The sequence below is a fragment of the Parasteatoda tepidariorum genome, chromosome 10 (genome assembly GCF_982258835.1).
Source record: "Parasteatoda tepidariorum strain Cologne lab strain chromosome 10, Ptep-v5.0, whole genome shotgun sequence".
NCBI classification, from domain to species: Eukaryota; Metazoa; Arthropoda; class Arachnida; order Araneae; family Theridiidae; genus Parasteatoda; species Parasteatoda tepidariorum.
Genome location: NC_141764.1, coordinates 50,490,290 through 50,518,230, shown reverse-complemented (window position 1 = coordinate 50,518,230; position 27,941 = coordinate 50,490,290). Strand labels below are relative to the sequence as shown.

Here is a 27,941-nt window from a genome sequence, read left to right as displayed (position 1 = left end):
TGTCATGCCCTATTAATTTTGTATTTTTAAATAAATTTAAAACTTAAATTAAACTTAAAATATTTAAAAAATAATCGTAATGTTTGACTTTTTTAAAAAATTTCAAAAAATCATTTCTCAAAATTTTAAATACCTATAACAGAAGATGTTTATATGTCCCTCTTAAAATTTTTTTCAAAGAGTTTTAAAAATAATGACCAGGTTGTTGATCATAGTCAATTCAGTTTGAATTAATATTTTTAAAAAACGATAAATCAATAAAAATTGAAAATTAATATTATATAACAGTAGTCGGAAGTTTGCGGTACATGAAAATCACAAAAAAAAATTTTATGAAATAAATTTAAGAATATAAACACTGTAACATAACTCTTGACCATTAGTTAATTTATTCAGAGAAAATTTGATGAAATCTAATTTATTAAAGCGATATTTTGATCAAATTTTAAAACATTCTTTATCAATTGAACTAGGTCTGGTTTATCAAATTTTCTTTATATTTGATCAAGATAAAATTATATTTGAATATGTTGAACATTGTATATGTACGCATTTAACAAACGTAATAATGAAAAAACATAATAATGACATAATAAACATAATAATGACAGAAATAATGACAAAAGTGTATTATAACGAAATTCAAAATTTGAGAGCTATCTGTAATACTAAAAATATATATATAAAAAACCAACAAATATGTTATATTATATGAAACTATGTTTTAAAAAAAATGAAAATATGATTTGGAAAAAAGGCCCGTCAAACCAGAAGCTCAATGTAATTAATAAGCAAAATCAAATATATTAAATAACTTAATATTTTGAGATATATAAAAATTGAATTTATTAAATATCTCAAAATATTAAGTTATTTATTTAAAAAAAGTACTAGGTACTTGATACATTTATTTAAGTCGAGCTAGAGCTGCACAATGGGTATTGGCGACGATTTGGGAAACATCCCTGAGGATGATACGGTAATGACAAAAAAGTACCATTTTTCTCCCTGACTTCCAGGCAAATCCAAATTTACCTAGTTGTACCCTTATTACGACACGCATAAATTAATTTTAAAATTAATTTATGTGTTGCTTATTTAAAATTAATTTAAGTAACAAACACACATAAATTAATTTTATTTAATAATTAAAATTTTTATTATTATTTATTACTTAAAATTTATTAATTATATTTTTTAAAAAAACAATAATGGAAACAATGAAATTTTCTTTTTATAACGTTAACATTTTTATTGACGTGATAGCTTACACTTTTATATTATTAATAAATTTTCTTAGAACTACTTTTGCAAGCATTAAGAAAATTTATTAATGCCATTAAAAGCTTATTTGACTTTTTATTTTATTCTAATGAAGTATACGAAGAATGTTTGATTTTTAATTACTGAAAAATATCTATATCAAAGGCAAAAAAAATTTTGCCTTTTGATGATATTTAAAATTCTTTCTTTATTTATTTCCTTTACAAAAACTAAGTAATATATATTAATATATATTTTACATTCAGTTAATTAAAATATAATCATGACTCATACTTTGTTCTCATAAAAAATTTCAATAAATATATATTCTATTCATGGGGTTTCAAAACTAGTATTTTCTGTTCCAATTTTTTTTTTTTTTTTTTAAATCTTCTCTTCTTCTTTCTACTCGTTTTATATTTTCCTAAGTGTTTCTTTTCTTTTATTACCTTTAACAAATATAAATGTTAAAGATGTGTGTTTTTTAAGAAATTGAAAATTAATATTTATTAAATTCTACAGCTCTCATGAATAATTTTGATGAATTTATGTTTTATTCATATATTTCATATTGATATCTAGTATCAACTTTCCTTCTTTCTTTTCTTTTTTTTTTTCTCTTCTTTTCCTTTCTCTTTTTTTTTTTTTTTTTTTTTTTTTTTTTTTTTTCTTCGTTTTTCGATGAAAGCATCACCAATCGAAGTTTTCCAGCAGTGCATATTTGTTGTAATACATGTAAAATTCAAATAGTGTAGGGAAAGTACATAGCTATATTTAGTGTCGCCATCTAGAATGACATTAAATAACTAAACTGATTTATTCCCTAACTGGAAATACAGAGTAATCAACACGGAAAAAAAAAATTCCAACAACAGAGCAGATGTTTTTAATTTTAAATTATCTCTTTATAATTAAGTTTTAATAATTTCAGTATATTTAAAATTAAATGAATTTTTTACATAAAAGAAAAGAAACAATATGAAAGATTAGTGTATGATATCGGAAAATTTTTATTAATACCTTGAGTGTTCTGCGCGTAAAATAGAACACGGACCACACTGAATAACTTTTGATCTAATAATCGGATCTTCACGTTTTAATACTCAATCTTAAAGGTTCGAGAAGAGTGACCTCAAATATGTCGATTAATTAAGACAGACGATATTTGAAATTGAGAAATCAGACATAAAACGTACTTACTGTCCAAATTTTCAGATGATAGCTCAAGCAATTATGGAGTTTTAAAAGAGGCATGAAAACAAAAAAACTCTTTATCTTATTATTACAGATAGAAAAAAATTGAAATCAAAAACTTCAAATGCATGTTTTCACTTTTTTTAACTTTGTTATTATGATTTAACACATAATAATGTCAGTTTTTCAGGTATGCGTCTCAAATGCATTCTTGAACGATTGTATTTCACAAAATATGGAATTTCTAAAGTTATAGACGAATATAGTCTTAATACGAATATTTTTTTAAAAAAACTAATTCATAGAAGGCAAAAATTTATTTCGAAAAGTCTTACAATGGTTATAGTTTTGAGTGATTATGAGAATTTTAGGGAAAACTACTTACTGAAACATTTGCAAAACGAAAGTTCAAAAGATTGCTAAACTACATCGAAAAGAAATTCTCTTTACTTACACGCAAATATTTTGTTATATTTTCTCCGTATATTCCCCGTATATATCCCGAACTGATAATAGATACAATAAATCAATGAATAAATGGAAATCATTTTTCAATTGAATTTATTAAAATGCTTTTTTAACAAAAGGAACATTTTACTAATTATTTTTTGTTTTTCATGTTTATTGAATAAACATATTTTCTAAATACAGTTGCTTTCAAAATTAAATTTTCTGTTGGAGGTTTAGCATTTAAACCGAAGAGCCATTACATTGTGGCCACCCAGCTAATAACATGTAGGACCACCTTTAGCCCTCAAAACTGCTAGCACCCGCTGTGGCATTGATTCCACAAGGTGCTGATAGATAGTCTGAGGTATCTGGTACCAAGCGCTCACCAACTAGTCCTGCAATTCCCTCACATTGCGAGGGGGTTGCGTGGCAGCACGAATTTGGTTTTCCTAGTAGGACCACAAATGCTCTATTGTATTAAGGTCAGGTGAATTTGGGGACCGAGACATGACTTGAAAGTCGCTGGAATGTTCCTCGACTATTCGACCCTTATGACATGGTGCATTATCCTGTTGGTAAACACCATCCCCCGCAGGAAAAACTATTGCCATGAATTTGTGAACCTGGTCTGCAACTATGTTCAAGTAGCTTACAGACGTCAGGGATTGTTCTATGAGGATTATGGGTCCTAATGTGCCCCATGAAGACATTGTTCCTGGGCGAGAAACCATGAAAACCTGTGCGAGCCCATTGTTATTAATGGAGGATGGTCATAATGTAATGGCTCTTGGCAAATGAATTGAATAAATGAACTGAGCAATCGGCAAATGAATTGAATAAATATCCTAGTTGTCTAAAATTTTGATGGCAAAAGTTATCCTAACATTTGTAATTCTAGTGTAATTAATATAAAAAAATCTACCCAAGAAAAGATTAAATATGATAATTTTGATAGCTATTTTTTTTTCTTTTAATAGTATTTTTAATAGAACAATTTCAAAAGATAAGGGAATAGCATAATTTCTGCTGTTCTATAATTATTCCGAAAAAATCACAAATATAAATTTATTTCCAAAAATTGTTGAAATTCAATTTTCTCCAATACAACTAAAAAAAAATAACAATCACTATAATTTGTAATGAAGTATATTAAAAGTAAGACAACAAAAGATATTTCTAACACCATATTTTATTTATTTTTTTATTATTAGTTAGAATTAGTTTATACATAGTAAAGTATCTTGGCACTTTTCATAAAATAGTATGTTTTCTTTCAGAATAAAGAAGATTTTCAATCAGAAAAATAATGATGGAAGATTTTCATACTACAGAAATAATAAAATGCAATTTGTTAGTATTATATAGAATTAAGTGTACATTGTATTGTTTTTAACATTTTCTAACACTTATATATTGTTAAAAAAATAAACTATTTGAATGATTGTTTATTGTTGTTGTTAATTTACGTCGCACTAGAGCTGCACAATGGGCTATTGGCGACGGTCTGGGAAACATCCCAGAGGATGATCCGAAGACATGCCATCACAATTTTGATCCTCTGTGGAGGGGATGGCACCCCCGCTTCGATAGCCCGACGACCTGCGCGCGAAGTCGAGCAATTTACGGTAGCACAGTTTAACGAGGACCAATACCGCACACTCTCGGTCCCTACGCAGACTGATCCAAGTGGTCACCCACCCGCACACTGACCGTAGCCAGTGATGTTAGACTTCGGTGATATGATGGGAACCGTGTCTTAACGATCAGTCCACTGCGGGACGAATGATTGTTTATATTTACAATTGCTACAATTTAGTAGCATCGAAAAATCATTTGAAAATCATGAAAATTATTTGTTACAAAATGTACTACTGAACAAGAATCGTGTACTTACATTACCATTTACTGCATCTAAACAGACTAAAAAATTTAAAAAAATACTGAATTTACGAACCAACTGCAGTTTAATGATTTTCAGTTAAAAATCAATAAACTGATGGTTCAGATATGAAATATTTTGTTCAACCTAGTTCAGGGTTATCAACTTGATCTTTATTCAGATATTGAAATTTGGCTGACAAAATAAATTTATTCAGCAACAATCAAACATATAGCAACAATCAGAACTCATAAGCTTTTTCTCCAAAAAAAAAAAACATGAATACTAATAACATACTGTGGCAAATAAAGCAAAAACCTTTTAACTATTGACTCTAATTAATTTTCATTAAGGTCAATTAATTTCATAAACTCTAATTAATTTACATTACGATATGTGAGGTGGAGCATCAGTCCACAAATGTGGCGTTCCATCCCTGCCAGTCTTAATAATATATTTGTAATATTATTAGAATTTTGATTCTTCAAGGAATCAACTGAAATTTTGTTTTTAGCAGCAAATGAATAAATTTGCACCTGGTCTTGTCGAATTTCGTGCTCCAAAAGTAAATTCTGAATTACGGCTAGTTCATGACGTAAAATTTTCAAAATATTATATTCGTAGTCATTAAAAAGTCGCATTTTGAGAATAAGTCATTCGAATTTTCAATTATTTTTTGTTTAATGATAATATTCAAACTACGTTTTGACTTAACTTGGTTAAAATTGAGGTGTCTAACCGCTTTCCCTTTTAGTAACAAATTTAAGATTTATTTTTAATGCGATGAATCAAACATTTCATGAGACAGAATTTACAATGACTAATTGATACAATGGATTTTATACTTACATTCTCTTTTTTCCATGTGTTTATTAAATTCGGTCTTTACCTGAAATGAATATTTATTATTTAATATTACTTATAATAACATTAAAATATTACTAATTTTTATAACGTAATTTTTAGAATAGCAATAGATAATCGACTTCAAACATTATGAAATATTTCTTAAAGAGCAAAAATGAAACAAATTAAATACAATGATGATAATTAAGGAATTATCGGCTTTGTCGGAGATTTGTATTCTTTTGAATTATTGAATCTTAATAATACAATATTTAATTTTATTCTTTAAAAGTGGTCGTTAGCTTGTTTAAAAGATTTATTTCAACGTCCCTTTTATAAGTGATGTAAGTGTTGAATGAATTGGGCAGATTGAACATAGAGTTGAGAATGAAAAGTTTTTAATTTTTATATAATATAAAAAGATTCTGGGTATTTATTTCTAAATTTTACATCGTCATCATCATTGAGGGCCGCGATGGCTTAGGGGATAGAGCGTTCGCCTACCAATGCGGCGAACCGGGTTCAAATACCAGTTGATACGAATTTCGCGTCCAGCTTGCAGTACCACAGTGCAGACTTGAAATATCCGCAGTGGTAGACGGATCATGGGTTAGACTCCCCTTACAGTCAGGTTAACCGTGGGAGGTTCTCGTGGTTTTCCCATCTCCATGCAAAGCAAATTAGCTCCTCCATCCTCCATCAAAAGCTAAAAAAGTTAGCTCCTCCATCAAAAAGTCCTACACGAAGGCAAATTTCTCCTAATACTCGATCCAGGATTTCACTTGTCTTCTGGATTGGGTTCAAAATTACAAGACTACGGAGTTGAACATTAGTAGTCGCAAACCCATTAAATTGGGTCGGATGTTCAGCGACAATTATAAAATATTATAAAATAAAATCATCATCATTGACAGGATAACCCTGGGTTGACTTTGGCATTTTCCAGAACTTTTCTATTACTGTTGGTATACGTTTTAAAATCATAATTGTTTGGTTAGTTATATTTAAATTGCATTACTTAGTATAATTAGAAAAGCTCGTTCTTTTTAACATTGAACATTTATTGCATCAATGTTCCTGTAAATTTTGTAAATTCCAGTATTTGTTTTTCTTTTGTATAAACTGTCCTCTTTGATAGTCCAGAAAATGGCTAGCAAAATCTTTCCTTCACAGATGCAACATAAGTTTTCGAATGCATTGAGTCCAGGTTACAGATTACATAGGTATTATTAAGTAGTAGTCTTGCAACTTGGTCAATTGGTAACTTTTTAAATTGTTAATATATCCTCTTTTTATTCTTTTTAAATCTGTAAATAAGCAGGGTAAAACCTACCCATTGTAAGCTTATTTTTAATATTGCAGCATACTTTATCGAAAGGCCGGGATAGCCTAGCCGGTAGGGCGCTGGGCCCGTGTCCAAGAGTTCGTGGGTCCGAACCTCGCCAGCCGAAGACTCCCCGTGTAGTAAAGTGACTGATGCACGTTAAATCTGTCGAGTCGCAAAAGTCCTCCATGTTCCCATAACAAATCAATACCTCTGGGGGTACTGGTTTGGAAATCGATCATTCTCTGATTCAGGTCAAAATTACGATCTGTGGATGTATGAATAGGCCCGCCCTATAAACGGGTGTGACGTATGGTGTGACAGAAGTCGAATTCTCGGCCATAGATGGCGCCACTGGAAAACAGGAACAATCTCACCCCCTCTGCCTAAAACAGGCATACGTCAACAACAACAACTTAATCGCGAAACCCCAACGAAATTTATTAATGATAAGCAAATAAACCATGCAAGCTTGAACCAATGTTAAATTCAACTACGCTAATTTACGAACAATGAGATTAGTATGAAGAATGAATAAATATCCCTTTTATATGGAGATTGAATCTGAAAACACTATACCATATCATTAAAAAAAATTTGATCCGTGAACCTTAACATACAAAGGAAATAGAAGCTCTAAAACAAGGCTTGCAATAAAAGCTGAGAAATTATATTGTTTTGTAAAGTTTTAAGTGTGTCTTTATCCAATATTTAAAAAAGAAATTAATGGGAATGTAATATTTCTGATTTGTTGGAATTCGTAGTTGAAAACTTTTTTTTTAAAATTTTTGGTAATCTTAATGTATTTAAAGAAAATAAGTCAATACCTTATGTACTACTTTTTCTTGGAACTTTTCAACTAGTTCTGGATCTTTTGCTTGTGGAATTTTATCTAGTTTAAAACTAGCTAAAATCATACCAAAAGCTTCCAATGTCTTTTCTTTAAATTTTTCCATCAGATCTACGGGTAAGTCACCTGGATCAACTTCTAACTTCTTAAACTTATCTTTGATATCAACAAGCTGGAAAAAAAATTTTATGATTTAATTTTACAAAATTCAAATTGATTTTTGAAAACTGTTTCTCATTTGAATCTTTTAGCTTTCTATAATAATTAAACACGAGTTTCAAGAAACGTATTCGACTCTGAATAATTAATCTTATTGCTTTAATATTTAAATTTCGAAACTAAAGTTGAAACCTCAATAAATGTTTATTCTATCAACTGAACATCAATGATTGAAAATTCAACAGTTAAAAATTTAAAAAATCGTGTTGAAGTTGGCACAACAAAATTTTAAAAATCGATTTTTTAGTTTCTTGAAAAAATATAGCAAAGATGATCATATTTGAACAGTGGGAGTCGAGGTAAAAGTTTGCTTCCCTTGACAAACAGATAGAAGAATTAGCTGTATTATAGAAACTGGAATATCTTTCGTACAAAAAATACACTTGGTGAACAACTTTATAAAATCAAGGTTGAAAAAACCAAATTAATTTTAATCATTAGCATTGAATTAGTTTTTAATCGAACAAAATCAAGCAAACATTGAGTAGGAGACAAAGCGCACATATCAGGTGTAAAATAAACTTTATTTGCAACTCATAAGTAGCTTAAATAATAGAAAGAAAAAAAATAAACAAAACCTCTTCCAGCCTTTCTTTGTCTACAGGTAGTCCTTCCTTAACAGTGTTTTTGACATGATCCAGCAAGCTATTCAACTCTCCAATAAGTAACTTTCCTTTCCTTATTTTTTCTTTTCTTAAAAAAATGCTTTGTTAGAATCGTAAGTAGTTAAAATTACTTATAAATTATTATCAGTTATACCAAATTGTCTGAAATGAAAAAAAAATTAAAGCAAAACGGGGGAAGATAAAAATTTATGGGTGACTACATCTTGCTAAGGAAATTCGAATTTATTTTCCACAAGTATTAAAATATATTTCAAATTTCGTCATTAGATGGCGCTGTTGAGTAAAAGGACAATAAAAAATGTTTTTGTACTGACCACAACTTACAGTTACAATGCAGTACTGTCTGATTGCAAGCCCAGTAGCTGCTGAAAGTACTGTTTTAGTACTGATGTAAGAGTAGTTTGACATGCAGCTAAGAACTTTGTTTTAAAAAATTTTTATTCAATAATGTCGGCTTTAAATGAACTTTTACTCTAATATTGATGCTGTTTAGGAATTAATTGCCAGGTTTTAGAACACATTGTGGTAGTGTAGGTCACTTTGTAAAAATTAGAATATCATTATAACTTATTAAATAAAAATTAATCATAAATAACACAAAATAGAAACGCAATAAAATTAATTATTTTTTAAAAATAACTTAGTCTAATATCTTGTAGAATCGCTTTTTTCATGTAAATAAACTTTTCTTTTATCCTATGCCAGACCTAAGCATGTCCACCAATCTGCAACGGGCAGCCCAATTCAGTTCAGAAATGCAAATAAAGTAATTAAAAATTTTTACATCATTTACAGCTACTATAACAGTAGTAAGTCCAGGGCAGCAATTCATGAGATCACTGTTCATGTCGGAACCAGTCAGGTAGAGCGGGCAAATCGGAGAGTCCGCTAATCCAATTTTATGAAGGTGCTTCTTACGGTTATCATTTCCAATTAATATTCTGAAGTAAGCTACACCTACCTGTCTGGTCAGATCATATGGTATGTGATTATCCAGCAATGAATCCCAGATCTACCCACTGGTCAGTTTGGTAATAGTTTCACGATATCTGGATTTAAAACTTGGCTGTAAAAATTCTTTTAATGCTATGGTAACTAGCAGGGAGATCTGGTTGAGGAAAGTTAGATCCGAAACTAAATTCAGAAGCGTGAAAGCCCATGTAGGCCCAAGTCAAAACTTTTGATGGTTTTCCATTGATGGACCAACGTAATCTTGATGGTAACCATCAATAATTCCATCATGGACCACTATATTTTTGATGGTAACCAAAATAAGTAACCATAAGTATGTAGGAATTTGGACTGATTTATGATGGTCCAACGTAAAAAACCAAATTGTTTTTATGGTATATTCCTAAGAACCAACAAGAATCCCCATTAAATGTTTAGTTGGAACCATCATGGATTGTTGGTCCATGAGAATCAAACTTCTCTTGATGGTTAACCATCGTAGTATTAAAGTAGCATTTTCCATCATGGAATGATGGAAATTGGTTTTCATATCAAAAAACATGATCACATAATGGAAAATGCTGGATGACGGTGACCATCAAAGGATGTCGGACCGACAGGAATCGCACTGAAACCAATATAAACCATCTAAATGTTTTGATGGGAACATCAAGTATTTTGATTTGGGGGGCTAAGACCTACTGTGCTCCTCCAGTTTTAATGACCTTGGGTTCTGAGGTGCAGGAGCAGATGTTCCAGTTGAGTTGTCAGTCATACGTGGAACCATCAGTGTTTAGTACTCAAACATGATTCGCACTCACTTTATCGATCCACAAAAGGGGGCGAAAGAATCAGTTAACCTTGATCGGTTTGAGATGGAACCCAGGACCTGAGCCTGAGGGAGAGCAAAGTGCTACCACTCAACCATAGGGGTTCTTCTCATGTTGATAACCACTTCATAATATCTGACTTAATATTTATGTGTACAGGTATGAAATAAGTTATTAAATATTATTCTATTAAGTCTAAAAAACTCTTGTTGAACAAGTATTTTGCTGAAATTTTTTATGAACTAAATTATCTTCAGAAAAATTGTTATTACAAAAATCGGAATGCTTTATTAAGCATGAAATTAAAGACTTTTTCTGTGAGATGATTTAGAGATAAATTATTTATATAAAAATAACATACTCGCATACTTACAATTTTGTAGCTAATTCGAGAGGTGGTATTGCATTTACAACTGAAATTTCTTGTAAAACTAGCACTGGTATTAGCAAATAACTAATTCTCCAGACTATACTAGATTTTGAACCTAAAGATAATAAGTATATGAATAATTTTTTTATTGTAATTAGAAAGGTAATTGGCATACATTATATAAATTTTTTTAAAAAAACTTATCAATGATACATTTGTATTTGAAGTATCCCTTTTTTGCGTGTGTATTATAAGTAGAAAATAAAAATCTTGTTAATTATTTGAATGTTAGGAAACAATGACAGGTTAACTAAGGTAACAACACGATAACAACACTAAGTGTTTGACGCAAAATAGCGAACAAAATAAAAACACAACAAAATAATTTCCAATTGGACGAAAAAGAATCCTCAATAGTTCTTTAAAACAATGGAAATAAAATTTCCGCTGAAAGGAATCTGAAACAAATCTGAATTTTTGAACGCCATCATTTTGGATGGAGTTCAAAGGATTTACAATAGAGCTCTCACATGATTCTAGAATGACTAAAACATGAATAACGAGCTTAGTCAAAAAACATATTTAATTATGTTACTTAAATCTTAGTTAAGATCATTTTTATCTCTTTTAACATTTCAAAGCTCGATAAATTATAGCAAATACATATTCTTGAATTTATATTAATCAATTTTTAAATTGCACAATTATGGACCATTTTTAATTAAGGGCAAAAAATTATTTGAGCACTAAAAGCAACGATCTTCTTTTGTATCATAAAATGGTGATTAGTCCAAACTATCCTTGTCAATTAATGAAGATTTTATGACGTTTTTAAAACAATGAATTTTCTGAAAGAAATAAAGGAAAATACATTTTTTTCAAACTACACCGATCCCAATTTAATTCAATAAATAAATTAACTATTATACTTTTTAACTAATAGTTTTTAAATAATTTATAAGTTAATTTAAAAACTATTAATTAAAAAATATATTAAATTCATACTGAGAAACATTTTCTAGTAAAGTTACAGTACTGTAATAACATTTCTGGTAAAAAAAAAAAAAAAAAAAAAAAAAAAACACAATTTTGGTTAATAAAACCGAAACATATGGTATATATACCATTTCTTTTTCCGTTCATATTATAGCAATTTACCGGAAATTCTGGTTTTCAAAAATATATTTCTTATCCTCCCACATTTAGTAAAAAATACAAAATTAAAAATTAAATTTAAACGAATATAAGGATTTTATACCATTCCTTAAGGTTTAATGATAAAACTACCAAATTTTATCAGATTTATCAAATTTCATTACAGATTGTAAAACCATATTTTATTTTTAGTTTTACCAAAATCTTTGCCGACCGGCCTGTGTAGGGGTAGGGAACTGTCCTTGCATCGAAAGATCCTGGGTTCGAATCCCTGGCAAGGCATAGATGTTTCTTTCTCTCTCTGTGTGTTCTATGTCCTTTCGACTTTGTGTGTGAATGTGACCCGCCTTGTGGTTGTGTGAATGGCATGGCAGAAGTCGAATTCCTGCCCATAGATGGCGCCACTGAAAAACAGGAACAATCGCACCCCCCACTGCCTAAACAGGAATACGACAAACAAACAAACCAAAATCTTTACCAAAGCACCTCGGGTAACAATTACTGAGCTTTCCAGTGTTCCCATAGAGATAGAAACAAGGTAAAATGTACCATATTCCTGTAGTTTGAACCATATTTTTTCTCAGTGTATAATTAAAAATTTGTCAAATTTATAATTGCCTTATATATTTATATTTTCAGTTATGACTAAAGCTCGTAGATTAAACTACAAAATTTTAAATTCACAAAATAAGCTTTTGAAATTTAGAAAGTAAGGTTTAACGGAAATTGAAGTTTATAAAAAGGGCTGAAAACTAATTGAGATTACCTTAAGATTTTCTTCTTTGAATATAATTTTTATGACACTATTATATACTTCTTAATTAGCCTCATAAATTTTTTGAATAAATTAATAATAAAATATAAAAGTTTAACTAAAACTTAATTAACATAATAAAATTTGAACCCCTCTTCATAACATAAAAATCTCAGTTGAAACTTTCTCCAGATCAAATCAAAGCAATCGGGTACATACTATAAGTCAACTATATAACTTTTAATAGAATGGAATAAATGCTTTTCTGATATTTTGTTTAAATTCTAATTTAATAAAAAAATAGTGCATAATAAACGCTTTTATTTATGCGTATAATCTAAAACTGATACAGAAATGCTTACACTGATACCTGTGGATAAAGAAAAAGACATTTACCATATTTCAAATTAGAAGAATAACAAAATAACAACAGGCACAAAGCGGCTTCAAACATTTGTCCAATTTGTATCAATACTTGCACTAAAAAAAAATATATATATATATATATATAGTTAAGTTAAGTTTGCATGCAAGAACTATTTCTAATTTAGTATTATTATTTTTCGCTAATTTTCTATTCGTTTAAGTTAATATATTTAAGTAAAGCATAGATGAAAACATGATTACAGTACTTGTGCTAAAATTTTCCTTCTACAAAAAAATTAAAAAAATATTAAACTTTTCTGTTTTGTTTTATTTTAAATTCATTTTGACATGGCTAATTCATTTTTTTTTTACCGAAATGCTATTTTAAGAAGTTACCAATCAGTTACTTTTTACATTATAAAAGAACTGGCTCTCAGGTTACTGGAAAATAAATTTTTACCGGAACGTATTACGGAACAAAAAATTTTATATAAAATAAATATTCTTACAATAATTCTAAATATAGTAAATATTACGGTACAACATTTTAGGGGGGAATGGATTTTACGGAAAAATGGATTATACGACTAATTGTGTTAGGTAAAATGCGTCAAAATATTTCAAATATATTTCTGTTATCTAAGAACTATTCACAACTCTCTGTGACCAAAACTGTGTAAACTCTGTTTGTGACCAACAACTAATGATACCATTCTGCGTTTTTGTCGGACAATGAAGAAGTGAATCACAAAAAAATATTATAAGTTTGATTGTCTTGAATTCTTGAGTTTTTGAATTGAAATTCTCAAATATATTTTAAATTTATTATATATTTATAAAAATCATTCTCATAATATTTTTAAATAGATTTTTTTTAAAAATGTTGTCAATTTTTTATAAAAATTTAAAAAATATAGGAAAATAAATCGTAATACATAAATACAATTTATTATTATATTAGACCAAAGCGTAAATAGGTTTTAATAGGCAAAATATGTAACTAAAACATAACTTAGTAATAATAATTAATCTAATTTATTGCATTTATTTTATTTTTTGCAGATTATTACAAACATGCTATGTATTAAAAAAATATTAATAAGACAAACATACGCATTTTTATTTAAAAATAATTGATTGCAGCGTTATAGGTGCTAGATAAATATTACTTTTTAATCATACAACATAGCGTGTTATGCATAAAACAACTGTAAAAAGTAAATAAATTCGCATCACTTATTATAATTTGATACCTTAAATGGAAAAAAATATTCTGGTACAATTACCGTAAAGATATTTCCATAAAGATTGGTTAATAAAACCAAAATATACGGTGTTTAATCCCTTCATTAGGTAATTTTGCTGTTCACGTGGTAACGATTTACCGTAAATTCTGTTTTTTAAAATAACAGTACACGTTTAGTAAAATATACAAAACTGAAAAATAAATGTAACCGAATAAATGGTTTTTATGCCATGATCCAAATTATCATGATGAAACTACCAAATTTTACCACCTATACCAAATTTTATCACATATTATAAAATTATATTTTATTGCTAATTTTAACAAAATAATTAACAAAAAGACTTCAGTAAAAATAACCAAGATTTTTGGTCTTTCCATAAAGTCAGAAACATGGCAAATTTTACTATATTCTGGTAGTTTCAACCATATTTTTTTCAACTATAAATATAATAGCAATAGAAAAGTATAGATATGCTACTGAATAAAGTGTTAATAAGAATTCTAATATTAAATAATATTAAATAATATTAAACAATATTAAATAATATTAAATAATATTAAACAATATTAAATAATATTAAATAATATTAAATATTAATAAAAATATTAGTAAAAATTCTTCAACTGACTATTGATTTATAATTTAATAGATAATTGGGTAAATATAATATTATATTTAAGAATATTAAATAGAAAAATGAATTTTCGCTTACATTTAACAAGATGTGACGACTCTCTCCCTATATTGAACAAAACTCTTATTTCCTATTTTATGAAAAGAAATGTAGCCGCTAAGTATGTTACATAGAAAAAAATATCCAAATAGACATCCGATGACACAGGTGCTATGAATACTAATCTTATTTGTACACATTTCATTATCTTGTACATCTAGCTGAAGCCGAAAATGGTCAACACAGACTTTTCATTGTTGGTGAATAAACGATATTCAAATATTTCTTTTCTTCATTACAGAAATAAAAGAAAATCTTTTTATTTATATAAAAATTATATGTTATTTTAAACAAAAAAGACGTTTTTTCAACCTGCTTTGAATTTTATGCTTTTCAAGTTAAAGGTTTAGCTGTGAAAAATATTGCAGGCCACAAAATTGAATAATTGAGCAATAAGTTTTAAAATTATTTCTGATAATTGTAAAACTAAGCGTAGTGAGCATATTTTCCTATTTTAGATAACTCTTTCAATTTTAAAATAACATAAATAAAATCTTTAAAATTTATAACAAATTATTTTGTATTATAATAGCGATAGTTTTGCATTATTTTTTTAAAAAAAGATTGTTTTAAACATTAAAAATTGTCACAGTTTTTGTATTTTTGATTAGCCTTACATTTTATGCTTTTAAAATTAAAAATTTAAAGGGGGAAAAATTTCATGGCCAAAAATTTAATATATAAGAAATAAATTTCTAAAACAAATGCTAGTAATCATAAAACTAAGTATTGTGATTATATTTTCTTATTTTAGATACACTTTTAACTAAAAAAAAAATGCTTAAAAAACTTTAAGTTTATAGTACATATTTTTTTATTGTAATAACGATTTTTATGCGTATTTTTTTAAACAAAAAAGCTATTTTAAACATTAAAAATGGCACCGCTCGTAATTTCCTAAAAACATAATTTCATTATTTTTGTATTATAACATAATATATGGAGTATTATAAATAGATCAATTAATGTAGCTTAATTTCTAAGTTTTACAAAAGTTAAATAATGGGAAGCACAGTACGAATGAAAAAATTACGAGCCCTTTGAAAGAATTTTTATAATCACGCTAATAATAAAAATAAATCTTACAAGAAAGTATTTTTATGCTCCAAAAATAACTTATGACTTTCATCTAATGGAATAAATTATACTATATTTTTATCAATAACAAACAAGCGCTAGATGATTTCAGAAGTTTAATATCCCGCTATATCATTAGGAAATATTGATGTTTCAAAATATCTGTTTATACATTGAACAATAATATTTTCTAAACCTGAATTAGATTTATCAATGGTCATTTTAATATCGTAAAAAAAACATACAAAAAAAAGTATTAAACTCCCAGCCTGAAAACACCTATGCATACCGTTGATTTTTGGTACAGGTTAGGTAAAAGTCAGTGAAGTGCCAATTTACGAATATCTGCTTTAAGATGTAAGTAAATTCTAGAGAGAAAAAATTATTATGTAACTCTTCCCTGAAGTACTTGAAGAAATAGAATCAAGCTAAATATATTTCTCGATTTTCTAAATATTATCTTTCCCTTATTGGAACATATTTGACCACTCTCTATTTAAGGAACTTCTATGCAATCTTAAGAGGTGTGAAATGCTAAACTGCTTAATCTTTCGAGTTTTATTTTATTATTTAAAAATCTTACTCTTAATTACTCCTAATTTTGTTTACTCTTAATTTTTTTACGCCGCTAAGAAATTTTAGCTTCATCTCACTTAAAGGTTAGAAATAGTCCCCACCTCCTTATTGAACTTCAAGTTCCCTGAAATTTTAAAAACATGCTTTGTTAACATTTTTTCCTGTCTTTTTTTCTCAAAATCTATACAACTAAACATCATTAAAGATAACTCCGTCAAGCTTGAAACCTGTATAGATTAAACACCTTAACTGCTTTTTCATAAAATTGGTAAAAATGAAGAATAAGATTTTGGTCAGTGAAAAGGGATATAACATTGATATAGCTGTAACATAAAAAATAAAAATATGTCCTACACCGTTCTGTGAAGATTATCTTTAATATATAATTTTAAAATACTCTCAAACTTAAAAGCAAAAACTCAATGGAAATTTCTTGAATCATTACTGAGGAAAGCTCTATAAAAGAAAGTGAAAGCCAGCCCAAAGAAGCTTGGTTTTTAATTTTTATTTTTTATGAAAATCCCTTTTCGCTAACTCTCTGTTTCCTTGGGAGACAGAGAGTTTTGAGAAAAGGGTTTTGATCGCAGAACTTTCTTAGATTTCAATTACTTTGTTTCTCCCTTGCTTTATTTTTTAAATTAATTAAAACTCAACTCGGTGCCGCAATAGCTCAAAGATGGCCAAGGCCTATTGTGCCCATCTCAGTTTTCTTGACCTGGGGCTCTGGGTTGCAAAAGCAGATGCTCCGATTGAGTGGCCAGTCCGAGCGCGGAACCCCCAATGCTCAGTCCCTAAGCATACTGATTTTATAAACCTACTGAAAGGATGTAATTTTGAGACAACCTTGCCCGGCCGGAGGATCGAACCCAGGACCTGTGGCGCGAGACTGCACAGCGATACCAATCAGCCACAGGGTGTCGTTTTTCTTAATCAATGTTTAATTAATTTACCTTAGTGTGTATTCAATGGTGATTTAATTTTCGATATGGATTTTAAGAATATATGTTAAAGATCGTAATCAAGGGAAACCATTATAATTATTTACATGCTTTTGAAAAAAAAATAGAAAACTAAGCATTTTAATATTTTTTCTTCTTTTTTTTTAAATTTAATGTTCAAAAATTAGTAAAAAACAAGTGAAAGATTGGAAATATATGTTTAAAATACATTTAAGAGTTTCAATAATGAAGTTTCGTACGAAGTATTTTCAGTTTCGTCAAAAATGCAAGCATAAATATTGAAATTTTTTTTAAAAAAGAAATTCCTATAATGAATAAGTGAGCACTTTTATTAACTTTAATAATTGGTGCAGCAGATCAAATACAAAGATATTTAGTAAAAGTTTTAAAAATATTTTCCGGATGCACTTAAAATAGTTAGTAAACAAAGCTAATTCAAAACAATGCCATTTTAAACAAAGAAATAGTTTAATACACCATAAATTTGCCTGTACAAACTTTCATACAAATGGTTTCTTAAAACTAGCTTTGAGAATTTTTTTTAATTAGTTACAGAAACTTTTAGCATTAAACTTTTTCACAAGCATTGACAACTTTCTTTATTCTGAAAAAAAGAGAGCGAAGCTTGGGTTTGGAACAATTTAGGCATTTAAATGCTTTATTTGCAAAAAAGTGCATTAGCCTCGAGAAAATTGAGTTTAAATTTGCAACTTAATTGATAGATTCGAATTATAAAGCAGCTATAAATAGAAAAAAAATCAGATAACACTCTAACTTAACAATGCTTTATATCTCAATTTTTCTAGATCATAAAATCGTATTCTACCTGACTAAAAACTACAAGAACTTGAAAACTAATTTCTAATATTTAAATTTTGAAATGATTAACAATAAATGAATTTTGAAGAAAAAAAGAAAAGAAAATTTATTTCTAAAATTCTACTAAGTACAGCATGCTGTTGCAATTAATCTTTTCTCTTGAGGATATCCTTGACTGTCTCCTTAACTTGATCGTACAAGCTGCCCAAATCCTCCTTGTAGGGTCTCAAGAACTCCAAAGCTTCAACAGCAACTTCTTTGCTGACGTCCTTGGTGTGCTTAAGGAACTGAAATTAAAAAAAGATGCAATCAATTTAAATCAGCAAATAAAATTTGCTATTTTTGTCAAAATGCCTGATACAAGAGATCACTTGTCTTCTGGGTTTTCAAAATTACAAGGCTATGGAGTTGAATATTGATAGTTGTAAACTCAGAATTAGGTCGGTTGTTTAACGCCAGTTATATAATGAAATTTTATAAGCTAATTGAAATATCCAGCTTTTGCAAACCGTCTTCGTCACTCTATCTGGCGCTTTGCAAAAAAAAAACATCTACAAGTGCAAAAAGCCTGAGTTTTATATTAGCTTACGACAACAAATAAACTAATTTATTCAATTAGTTTTGAATTTCAAAACTTGTTTTAAAAAAGATCTTTTTCCTGCTTAGAAGAAAATAATACGAACAAGATTGAAGTATATTCTAAACTTCTAAGAAGAGGAATTTTGTGCTGAGGTTATAATCCTTGAGGAAAAGTTATGCAACACGTTTTGCTTTTTCCTATTTTGAAAATAACGATCTGAACTAATTTCTTAAACCTATATTTAAAGAAAGAGAACAACCCTGTAAGGATGAATAACCCAGAAGACAACTAGAGTCTGTAATTAGCCACGGACTTAGCATTCAACTATAAGACAGTTATATGCCCTTGATTATACGCAATTAAAAAATCCTGTGTTTCCTAAAAAAACTTATGCCTAGTTTATATGCATTTTAGTTTCTTTTTCGTGTGAATTGCATGATGGCAACATTGTTGACGCTATTTAGAATTATGTTAGTTTGATGGAAGTTTAATTTAACTTATAATTGTTGCTTCAGTTTTTGAGAGTATTTGTTCAACCACAATATTTAGTTTTAATTTTTGCCAATGACTTGATAAGTTTTATCGAGAAATTTGTTTTATTAGAAAAGGTTAACAGTCAGATTCCAGTCACTTTACTTTGACAGCGGACGAAATTCCAATATTTCTATTTAATTTTAAAAACTAATTTGTACATTTCATAGCAAAAAATAAAGAGAATAGAACAGCAATTGTAATACAAGCGGCCATAATCAAAATTATTATTTTAAAAAAAATTGAAATACCTCATTGGCGATTTGCTTGATGTTGTCCATTTTGCCCTTTCCTTTGTCAAGAGTTTCTTTGGCGAATTTCTTTACCCATTCTCCGAACTTCAGGTACTTTTCTTGGAGGTCAATTTTAAGATCCTTGAAGTAATCCTTGATCTTTTGCCAGTACTCTCCGAGGGAGTGTTGCTCAGCAAATTGCTCTTCTTTTCCCAAGAATCGGTCAATCAAGTCCAACAATTTCTGTTTGTATTCTGCTCCTTTTTTGTTAATGAGCTCTTCCAAAGCATTGGTCATCTACAAAAATGACAGCAAATTATTACATCAATAAACATTATTACATTATTTTAAACTTTACTCTATGCAGATAAATAATTTTCTTGAATTAAATAACAACGTCGTTTATTTTTTGTAATCATAATATTATTTATTCTTAATCAGCTTTCGTCCGTGACCAGTTTATTTGGTCTCACTTCGATTACCCTCTCTCGCCGTTTTGTGATTCTTCCCTGCATGTTCTGTCTAGAAATATAGCAATTAAATATTTCAATAACTTCTAAAAAGCGCTAAATATAACTAAACTGGATTTTGAATTTGAAACTTTAAATTTTTGTTGTAACTAATCCCCTATAAATGGTGAGGAATTAGGCAGCACTTTTTAGAAATTTAATTGCGTTTTTTTGCACAGATTATTAAAATTACATTCGTAAGAAAGATAAAAATAAAGAACTTTATTTGATGTCTGAATCACTAAGTATATTTTTAATAAAAAATCAAGACAAAAAAAATATAAATCTTTTTTTTTTTGTAAGTGTGAAATCAAACTACGACGTAAAGATATGCAAAATTTGAATTTAAACTAGAAAAATAACTGCGATATTAATTCCAATGTGTTTACATTTTGCAATTGAAATTTATTTCATATTTCAACATTTAATTATATATTATGCAGCATTTTTTTTCTAAAATAAAATACAGCGAAAAAATATGAGCGTTTAATAATCTAACGTTTAAAATAATGTCTTTTCTTATACTATCTGACTTTAGAACATGTTATGGCTAAAAATGTTTACAATAGCTGGATAGCTTTAAAAATGAAAAACGTATATACTTGTTAGTTTCTAACTAAAAGCAGTCATTGTAGTATGAGTAGGGTAAAACATAATTATAAATTATTACAATAATACATTTGGTGCACCTACATATTTGTTAAGCGTTGCCAACTTTGGCTGAATAATATCCACAATATTTCTACCACATAAAGTAAATGATATAATTGCAAAAGCGCATGATTAAACATGTATTGTTTTAAATTCTAATTAAGTACCGTTTTTTAACGCATCACAAAATCTAGCAAATTTATAAATAATTGTTAGCTCCCTAATTAGTTATTCTTTTTGGTTTATTATAAAAATTCCATAGATTTGATTTTTCTCCTAATTAAAATATATTTTCACATTTGTGTCTATCACTATTGATGTAATACCTAAAATTTTTTAGAATTATTCTTAAGCGCAATATTACACAATTTTCAAAATAAACCAGCTGTGGCATTCCAAATTCCAAAAAGATGATGATTGTGCTTATAGAATACTGCAAAACTCTGTTCAGTATATGAAAATCATACTTTGTCAATGTGTGTTTAAAATATTGTGCACAATGCTGATAATTCTTTAAACTTTTTGGCGGTATTTAAGAGACAAAAATTATTAACTGCAAGATATTTTTACAAAAGTGTAAGTGTAAAATTTTATTACAATTTTACATATATGCATAATAATATATAGTGACAAACGATTTTAAATAAGGGGGAAAGTACGAAATACTTACTTCACTTCCTTTTCCAAAAATTTTCTCAATCTTGGCCTTCAAAGCCTCTTTGTCAATTCCCTTCAAAAGCTGAATCAAAAAAGAGAAAACATTGAAATACTCTGTCACTCATATAACTGTTTCATACACTGAGAAAAAAGTATGGTAAAAATTACCAAAATATTATAAAATTTACCATGTTTTTGGCTCTATATGAACTCTAAAAAGCTCGGTTATTTTTACCTAAGGGCCTTTGTAATGACTTTGGTAAAATTATCAATAAAAAACGGTTTTATAATGTGTGAGAAAATATAATGCAAATGTGCTAAATTTATCTAATTCTAATTAAATTCTATCTTGGTAATTGTATCTTGATAACTTAGAGCATAGTATAAAAACCTTTTATTTGGTTACATTTGCTTTTCTGTTTTTTATTTTTTACTAAATGTGTGGTAATAAGAACTATGTTGAAAACCATAATTTCCAGTAAGAAATTACAATATAAGCGGGGAAATTAGCGAATGAATGGTTTAAATTCCGTATATTTTAGTTTTATTAGCCAGAAAAATTTTATTTTACGGGAAATAACATTACCAGATTTTTTTTTCTACATGCATAGTTCAGGTAAAAAAACGCGTGCTTTTATAAGAAATTCATTCTAAATAATCTATTTATACTCACGGCAAAGCAAAGGGTACAACAAGCTGTTCCCTCTCTGTTCTAATTGTTTTTCTAGTTAATTCTTTTTATCTCTACACTTAATGTTGTTTGTTATACTTAAATACAACAATTTTATTAATTATTAGTCAAACATAAATCATTATTAAAATTTTACATTTATTCCGATTTACTATTATAGTTTACTTTTTACTTTTTATAGGTTTTCGAGATGATTGGGGGTTAAACTTATAAGTATCTTGGGTACCTAAGCTATAGTTGCTATACCTAATATGATTGTCCATTATAAGCAATGAAAGCACAGTATTGTAATTCAGAAGTTCTTAGAACTGAAAATTACGTAAGCTGAAATAAGCAAAAAATAACTTGCGATAAACTTTTAAAGCACAACTTAAAGTTTATTCAATTGCTTAAGTACCAATATGTAATTTTATTCTTTTTTTAAGTTTTTATTTTTTCTTTTCTTTTGAATGTAAGTAGTCTTAAAGTTTTTCCATTAATGTTCTAATGCTCAATATTATTACACCGTAAAAAATTCTAGATCAAATTACGATAAAATGTATAGGCACTCAGAATGTCGGTATGTTTTTTACAATATAATCCATTTTTACTGGAACATGTTATAGAACAAAAAATCTGATATGCTGTAATTTTTGCAGTAATAATTACCGTAAAATCACTGAATCACTAAAATTAAATAAATACTGCTGCAAAAATTACTGCTATTTTACTGATGATGAGCCTAAAGAGCAGGTACTTTATACCGTAATTTGATCTGGAATTTTTCGCAGTATATTCAAATTTGATTTTTTAAATCTTATTATAAACTATATTTCAAATTCATTTTTAGCAACAATCAGCAGTATAACATTATCGTCACGTTAATTGCTGACGTTAATATTAACTACTACTTTATATCTTAATTTTGTCCGGAATTTTTTGTTTTCGATATTTTTACCTATATATATGGTCAACTTCAATCAAATGGAAAAAAATTAAAACTCGATTCTCGAAAAACTTTTAGGGGATATCTATTTTTATAACTGAAAATGTTTTATTGTACCTCTTTCTTCAGCTTTCTGAAAAGATCCTTGAGGTTGAATTCAAGTTGTTGGATCTCTGCTTCTTCAACAAAGATCTTTTCGTCTTGCAGTGCAAACTCATCTGCAAATATATTGTATTCCATTAAAGTTGTCCTAGATATACCTTGAAGTTGCAGTATTCTTAGTATTTTATTTATTATTATTATCACAGTCTTACAGTAAAACAGAATAATTAAAATAATAACCATAAAAATTTAATGTTATCCGAATCTTAAACCATTTGCATTAATTGTCTATACACATAATTTAATATTTGTAGTAGTAAATTTTAAAGCATCATAGTTTTGTTAAAAATCAGGTTTTACCAAAAAAAATAAACAATTTTATCTCAAAGTTCAGAACTGCCAGTTAATTTAATTATTTTCCAAAGCCTATGAAAGATTCATAGAGAAAATTTGACACTATGCATGATATAAATTTATTGTTAAGAATTCGCTTTAATAAACATAGCATAGTTATGGATTCAAATGGATTCATGGTTATGGATTCCTTTTATGTAGGTCTTTCTATTCAAAATAATGATTCGAATTTTATACGAAATTGCATATATTTAATGTGTTTCGAACATGTATTCTAAATTAATGAATTTGGAGTGTTTTATGAATTTACTTCATCTTACATATGCATTTTTGGTATATTTTAATTGTTTTCTTTATTTTCATGCATTGTTTCATATTTTTATGAATTCTTTCGGTATTTGTAAACATTTAATCGGTATTTCGAAGCATTTATCATAAGTTTCAAGTACTTTTATTCTTATCATTAACTAATTTAATAATAAAATTCGGCGTTTTTTTAAATGATTGTCGTTAAGAAAACCATGAAATTTAAATGTTTATTGTTTACACGGTTTGCATTTCTCGAACTGATTTAATGTTCCGGGTAAAATTTTAACGGTCACTATAATATAATGACTACTAAGTTTAAAAATACAATCGGAAAATATGGAAAGAAATATTTCAAGAAATTGTAAAAATATGCACATACTAATAATACTATATACTAATTGTAAAAAAAATACATTATTTTTTAAACAACTTAAAGTTTAATTAAATTTTCAATATGATTGACAATCACATGCGCATTAAATACTTGTGTTACAAATGATAACATTTTTCAGTTGATTAAAAAAATGTTTAATATTGTAATTAATGTAGGTTAAAGGTAGATTATTTTCATTTATGTATACAGCAATCAAAAATACTTAATTTGATATTGATTCATTAAATACTCATTCGCTCATTAAATACTTGTGTTACAAATGATAACATTTTTCAGTTGATTATAAAAAATTTTAATATTGTAATTAATGTAGGTTAAAGGTAGATTATTTTCATTTATGTATGCAGCAATCAAAAATACTTAATTTGACTGCCAAGCATTCGCTCATTAAATACTTGTGTTACAAATGATAAAATTTTTCAGTTGATTAAAAAAAAATTTTATATTGTGATTAATGTAGGTCAAAGGTAGATTATTTTCATTTATGTATGCAGCAATCAAAAATACTTAATTTGACTGCCAAACATTCGCTCATTAAATACTTGTGTTTCAAATGATAACATTTTTCAGTTGATAAAAAAAATTTAATATTGTAATTAATGTAGGTTAAAGGTAGATTATTTTCATTTATGTATGCAGCAATCAAAAATACTTAACTTGACTGCCAAGCACTCGCTCATTCAATACTGATGTTACAAATGATAAAATTTTTCAGTTGATAAAAAAGTGTTTAACATTGTAATAAATGCAGGGTAAAAGTAGATTAGATTCATTAATGAATGCAGCAATAATCAATAACACTTGAGGCATTTTAAGATAGCAACAACAGTTCTAAAAAATATCAATCAATTTTTGTATCTATTTTGAATGACAGAATGTCTTAATATTTAAATTTGTCATTATTCTAAACGCAATTTGATAATTAATAATTCTCTCTTAAGTTATATTTACCTTCTTGGAAGAGAGGGGATGCAGCTGCGCATGCAGCGAGGAAGAGAAGTACTAACACCTTCATTATTGCAGACCTGTAAAAATATCCTTTTAATCACATGTTAAAAATGTATTTCTACATAAATGTATTTCTATATAAATGCAAGAAATATTCATAAAACATTTTAGATGTTTTGATATCTAATTATTAAAATTATGTTTTTTCAAACGTAACTTTCTTATAAAATGAAAAAACCAAAAACTATTTCAGATCGAAATAAATCCCAGAAATTAAAAGCCATTATTCCATCTAGGTATAAAATAAAAAATATTTATTATGTATAAGATTCGTATCGCAATATTATGTTTTCAAACTACATTACCAAAACAGTTAAAATTGATTATGGAATGCTTAGAAAATGTAGTTAAATTGCATCGTAATAAGATATTTTTATGTCTACTAATTTAACTTAAGTCTTTCAAAAGTAACTTCAGATCAAATTAAACAAGAAAATAAAGTTCTTCTATGATTATGAATTTTTTTTATATCAGATGCAAAAATTTATTATTTTTTTTGATAATAATTGTTTCCTTTTCTTATTTTATTGTAACTAAGGGTAATAAAGGACACATAAAAAACATTTTTAATCAATGTATTAATATTAGAAATAAAAATTATTTTACTTTAAAAATTATTGTACAACTTTAGTCAAATTTATGAATGTATTGGTAAATCAATACATTTCCGTATACTATGCACTAGTTATAAAAGAAATATATTTACCTGGAAAATTCTCAGAGTGCAAATTCAGGAAGAAATATTAAAGTAGAATGATTTTATAGAGACACCTTGGGTTCAAGGGTTGAAACTTTAAATTCTTATCAAATAATTATGCAGCATAAATGTTATCATGATAACACATTTTCCTAATCCAAAGCATATGTTTGATTCTCACAAAGGCGGACAAACCTTCTGATTTTCAAGTATAAAAATGAACGCAGAACTTGCATGATAACAAATAAACGTTCTTTATTGGGAAGAAGCTTATTACACAGTTTCTGGAACATATTTCATTATGAAATAAATGCTGTTTACATAATAATTTTAAAATTGTAAATGGAAATGTATTTTTTTTAACAGAAGATAAGGAATGTAATAGGTTTTACATAATACTAAATCGGCTTATAATAGGAAATATTAAAAAGAATTGTACCATTTTAGAATACTAATTATTCTTACTGAAATTCGGCTAAAGAATCAGATTATAAATATTTGTAGCTGCTAAGAATCGATTTTTAATTTTTTTCTTTTTTTGAATATATTTTAAAAATTAAAATGCGAAAGATTTTAGTGTTAATATTAAATATTTATTTTCAATAGGATAATACATAATAAATAAAAATAATTTTTTGAAAAAAATTATAAAAATAGTTTGAATAATTTTAGATGTGCCTATAATCGTTTATTTTTTAATAACCTATGTTATGTTACGTTTTATAAAAATTATGTTAAAAATATTTATAAATAAGTACAGAGATAAAAAAATTCAAGATTTTCCAGTTTGAATTTCTTTTTTGAGATTTAACATAGGTTATTCTTGAATAACCTATGTTACTGTACGTTTTAAAAATTCACCAAACACAAACTTCATCTTATGTTTTGAATTAATCAGTAGTTCATTAAAATTTTGGAGGTATAGTGATAGCGAAATATTTATTACTACTCGAAATTTGAATAAATTATAATTTATTAGAATTTGTTTCACAATTTTAATAAAATTAAATATATAATATATATATATAAAGAATATATATATATATATATATATATATATATATATATATATATATATATATATATATATATATATATATATATATATATATATATATATATATATATATATATATATATATATATATATATATATATATATATATATATATATATATTCTCCAGATTATAACGACTGGAGATTGGTTATTATTAATATTATTACATGAAAATAATATTTTTAATATAGAAGGAATTAATTTAAAATAAAGTCAATCCGATGTTTTTAACTTGTTTAATAGTAAAAATAAACTAATATTGTTCGTTTTCGAAGTTAAAAAGAATGTTATATTATCGAGAAAATAATCACACTACATTTCTAATAATAAATATAATTCTTAAAGTTTCTAAGAAATAAAATGAGTTGAATAAATTTTCATTAGATTTTAATTATAAAACTTATTTTTAAGCAACATGTTTATATGAGCTTAGAGTTACGATTAGCAGATTTCGTGTTATCATATTGAAAAAATTTTGCAAGGAAAAGTTCTCTAATATAGTCCAATCTCGAAAAATATTTACTTTTAAGTTTTTTTGTTCGGAAACGAAATGAAATCAATATTCTTTTCTTCGGAAAAAGTATTTTAAATACTCGCACAATTCAAATGTGTATCAGTAAAAACATTTCTTTGTTGCTGCTTCTTTCAATTCAATAATTAAGATAAAAATAATTTACTAATTATGTAACTTGTATGTAATCTATGTAAACTAGCAAGTAGTTCAAGTAATTTATTCACTGAATATGTAACT

General features: G+C 27.2%; 2 protein-coding genes across 2 annotated transcripts; both read right to left on the bottom strand.

Moving 5' to 3' along the window:
* Positions 1-4,094: 4,094 nt before the first annotated feature.
* On the bottom strand, positions 4,095-15,179 carry LOC107455701 (uncharacterized). Its single transcript, XM_016073347.5, has 7 exons — positions 15,040-15,179; positions 13,108-13,191; positions 10,806-10,917; positions 8,604-8,718; positions 7,784-7,978; positions 5,636-5,675; positions 4,095-4,232 (listed from the first exon to the last, which is right to left on the bottom strand). The coding sequence occupies exons 2-7, from the start codon at positions 13,163-13,165 to the stop codon at positions 4,228-4,230; spliced, it is 525 nt and encodes a 174-aa protein (XP_015928833.1). The 5' UTR covers positions 13,166-13,191; positions 15,040-15,179; the 3' UTR covers positions 4,095-4,227.
* Positions 15,180-18,571: 3,392 nt separating this feature from the next.
* On the bottom strand, positions 18,572-26,319 carry LOC139424842 (uncharacterized). The gene is made up of 6 exons (XM_071184706.2): positions 26,142-26,319; positions 25,379-25,452; positions 23,386-23,486; positions 21,666-21,734; positions 19,854-20,132; positions 18,572-18,778 (listed from the first exon to the last, which is right to left on the bottom strand). The coding sequence occupies exons 2-6, from the start codon at positions 25,440-25,442 to the stop codon at positions 18,638-18,640; spliced, it is 654 nt and encodes a 217-aa protein (XP_071040807.2). The 5' UTR covers positions 25,443-25,452; positions 26,142-26,319; the 3' UTR covers positions 18,572-18,637.
* Positions 26,320-27,941: the final 1,622 nt, after the last annotated feature.

Excerpts from the sequence above, each read along its gene's own strand:
- LOC107455701 (XM_016073347.5), bottom strand. The coding sequence starts at position 13,165 with ATGTTTGAAGCCGCTTTGTGCCTGTTGTTATTTTGTTATTCTTCTAAT. Across the intron at positions 10,918-13,107 it reads TTCTTCTAATTTGAAATATG|GTTCAAAATCTAGTATAGTC; the intron begins GTAAATGTCTTT and ends TATTATCTTTAG. Across the intron at positions 8,719-10,805 it reads CTCGAATTAGCTACAAAATT|AAAAGAAAAAATAAGGAAAG; the intron begins GTAAGTATGCGA and ends CATTTTTTTAAG.
- LOC139424842 (XM_071184706.2), bottom strand. The coding sequence starts at position 25,442 with ATGAAGGTGTTAGTACTTCTCTTCCTCGCTGCATGCGCAGCTGCATCC. Across the intron at positions 20,133-21,665 it reads TTTTTGGAAAAGGAAGTGAA|ATGACCAATGCTTTGGAAGA; the intron begins GTAAGTATTTCG and ends TCATTTTTGTAG. Across the intron at positions 18,779-19,853 it reads TCAAGCAAATCGCCAATGAG|TTCCTTAAGCACACCAAGGA; the intron begins GTATTTCAATTT and ends TTTTAATTTCAG.